We start from the raw sequence: 3133 nt of genomic DNA on the forward strand, positions 1-3133 counted from the left end.
ACCCAAGGGAGAAAAACCATTCAGTCCATTGATATATTTTCCTATCCTCGGTTTACATACAAAAAGTTTTTTCACATTCATAAAAATCTTATTATAAATGACAAACCCTCCCTTGCCCACCCCTCAAATATACAAAGATCTTCATAAATATACAATTTAAATTGGTTTAATCTTGAAGTACAATCCAATGAGACTGAAAACTAAACATTTCAAGTCTTGTACCAAATAGTAAAATACTTGAAGGCCTTCTGGATCTTTCGACTGATTTACATCAATAAGAGAACCTATCTTTGATGTAAAAGAAATATGTTCATCTCCAATTACAATTTCAAGCTCCTGCTGGCCAACCTGGTCAGGGGGTGGCCACAAAGCATCGTCTTCTTTTATAATTTCACTGTCATCAATAATTCTCTTCAGTTCTTCCATTACACTTTTGTGGACATATGCCTCTTTTCTGATCATAACATCGTTTTTGTAATTGCTATTGTTGGCATATCTAAGCTTCCCGTCCGGCCGAAACTCAAACTCTAAAGACTCATGTCCGAACTTTCCCTTTTGCCCTACATAGTAGCGCAGGTAGAAATCACTAGCCATAGACATTTTCGTTCCTGGGAAAGGCGCCTAAAGCCTAGTCAACATGCCACCAGACGCTTCAGTCAACGTGCCACCAGACGCTTCCCCTCTCCAGTTCTTGGGGCTGCTCTCCTGGGTGGAATTAGTAAGCTCATTTTTATGGGTAAGGAGACCTGGAACTTGCCCACTGTACACAGTGTTCTGAGCCCCGTTGAGGTCAGATAGCAATATCCATTCTAGGGTGCCTTTTTGCTTGGGACTCAGGCTCACAGGACCCTCATTCAGTCTTGTCTCCTGGGCTCTGGGTCCCTGGCAGCTCTGGGTCACCTACCTTCCTGACCGTCTCATTACCCAGAAAAAGAGAGACCTTGTGTGTCCCTAAGTGGTCACCCTGCACTCACCCCATTCCTCTCACCTGAATGCTTGCTTGCCTTGGCTCCTTGCCCTGCCCTCAAGGCCCAGCAGCTGCAGTGCCAGTTCTGCTCGAAGGCTTTTGTGCGCTCAGTGGCAGTATGTAGTCTCCCACACAGCACTGCGCCTGCCTTGTTCAGGCCACCCCAGAAGGTGGTGAGGCCAGGGCTGAGGTGGGTGGTCCCTGTTCCTAGAAAGCATCCTGGTTCTCCAGGACCAGGGGCAGAAGCAGAAGGCATCACTGTGCCTGAGAATTGTGTTTCTCTTTCAGATCAAGCGCTCATCCATCCGGAAGGGCATGGTGATGGTTTCCCCTCGTTTGAATCCCCAAGCATCCTGGGAATTTGAGGCTGAGATTCTTGTCCTCCACCACCCCACCACGATTAGCCCACGCTACCAGGCCATGGGTATGTGTTTCCAGCCTTACAGTGCCATCCCCCAGGGCCCACCAGAAAGTGCTCCAGCTGCAGCTAAGAGCAGGTCCATGTCCCCATCCTGCTCCTCAAAGCCATCCCCTCTGTTCTCCCCACGAGCTGCAGCGTCGTGTTGGTCTGCATGTGGTCACTGAGGGCTCCGAGACCCAGACCTGCCCTCATTCCTTGAGCGCATGATAGCTGAGCACGGCTGAGTGCCTGGTGTATTGCAGAGGTGCTAGGACAAAGACGGCATAGTGGCTCACCATCCAGTTAGGAGGTGCACATGCAGACACAGTGCCCTGTAATCCCCAGAGCTAGGGTGTGGGGTGAACGCACAGGTCTAGCTGGAGGAATGGGGGAGCTGAGGCAGGATCAGGCTGAGTGCAGGCCTCCAGCTGTCCCTGTACGACTCCTTAAGGGTTTTGACTCCAGAGGTGAGCCCCTAGCGCTGCAGCTTAAGTATATTTTATGCTGTCACTCACTGTCCCCTTGTCCTGACGCCACAGAGCGCCCCAAGCCTGTCCTGACCTCCTGCTCCCTTGGCAGTGCACTGTGGGAGCATCAGGCAGACGGCCACCATTCTGAGCATGGACAAGGACTGTCTGCGTACTGGGGACAAGGCCACTGTCCACTTCCGCTTCATCAAGACTCCTGAGTATCTGCACATAGACCAGCGGCTGGTGTTCCGAGAAGGCCGCACCAAAGCTGTCGGCACCATCACCAAGGTATGGACCAGATCTATGTCACCTGTCCCAGGATGCACCAATGTCCAGCCCAACAGGGTGACTGTGACTTCGAGCTCCTTCTGAGCTCCTACCCTCTCCTTGGGCAGGGCTGGGTCAGTACTGAGCTCTGGCTTCTGTGCCATCGTCTTTCCTGCCACAGGAGATATCCCTGGGCCTTGGATTGGCTCCCAGCATCTCTCCCTGGGAAATGGTGGGCCGATGTTCTGGGCCTAGTCAGGGTCCAGCTCCAAGGTGCCAGCTCTGGTTCCCATCCTACAGTGCAGTGGGTGTGCTTTTGAGTGAATGCTGGGCAGTGCAGGCTGTGGTTTTGGATTCCCAGGGGCTTGAGCTCTGTGCCTGGCCAGGAGCCCACTTTGCCCTCTGCAGACCTCAGCCCTGGCGCGAGTGGGGCATTCAGTGGAGGCTTTGGCCCCTGCTGTGATTGGAGGAAGATGTGGTCTCCAAGGGCCTGAGCTCTTGGAATCAGAATCAGGGACTGGCAGGGCAATGTGGGGGACGCTCCGCAGACAATGTAGCATTTTCTGGGATTTGGCTGGGCTGTTCCCTACTATGTTTGAAACTAAATTTAAAGCCCAAGGGAAGATTCCAAGGCAATTGTTCCTGTGTGGTACATTTTTTGTTGTTGTTGTTTCATTTTGAAGACAGGGTCTTGCTGTGTAGTTCTGGCTGGCCTTGAATTCACTGTGGAGCCCAGGCTGGCCTCGGATTCATGCCTCAGCCTCCTGAGAGTGCTGGGGTTAGGGGCATGTGCTACCATGCCTAGCCTGGGTGGTAGCCTTTCAGGGTTTCTCACAGACTCCCATGAGTTTTTTTGTTTGGGGGGTTTTTTGCTCCGAATGCCTTCAGGGCAGGTTTGGCTGGCTTGAGTTGTGGGGATGGAACCACAGCAACCTGAGCCTGACAGCTTTGTTGAAGCAGCCACTTAAAGAGCTGAGCTAAGGGGCAGGCCCCCTCCCATGAGTTTTTAAGGATTTTTTTTTTTTTTTT

At 51.9% G+C, this 3133-nt stretch overlaps 1 protein-coding gene and 1 pseudogene across 3 annotated transcripts in view; one reads left to right on the forward strand and one right to left on the reverse strand.

Moving 5' to 3' along the window:
- Gtpbp1 (GTP binding protein 1) overlaps positions 1-3133 on the forward strand; it is a 32437-nt gene that overhangs the window by 25579 nt on the left and 3725 nt on the right. For all 3 annotated transcript variants that reach the window (XM_004634624.3, XM_023718967.1, XM_023718968.1), the window contains 2 exons: positions 1256-1391; positions 1947-2125. In XM_004634624.3, the coding sequence (XP_004634681.1) occupies positions 1256-1391; positions 1947-2125 (315 nt within the window). The remainder of the gene's footprint in view (positions 1-1255; positions 1392-1946; positions 2126-3133) is intronic.
- On the reverse strand, positions 157-626 carry LOC101561675 (annotated as a pseudogene).

The sequence above is a fragment of the Octodon degus genome, unplaced genomic scaffold (assembly GCF_000260255.1).
Source record: "Octodon degus isolate 3935 unplaced genomic scaffold, OctDeg1.0 scaffold00064, whole genome shotgun sequence".
In the NCBI taxonomy this organism is placed as follows: domain Eukaryota; kingdom Metazoa; phylum Chordata; class Mammalia; order Rodentia; family Octodontidae; genus Octodon; species Octodon degus.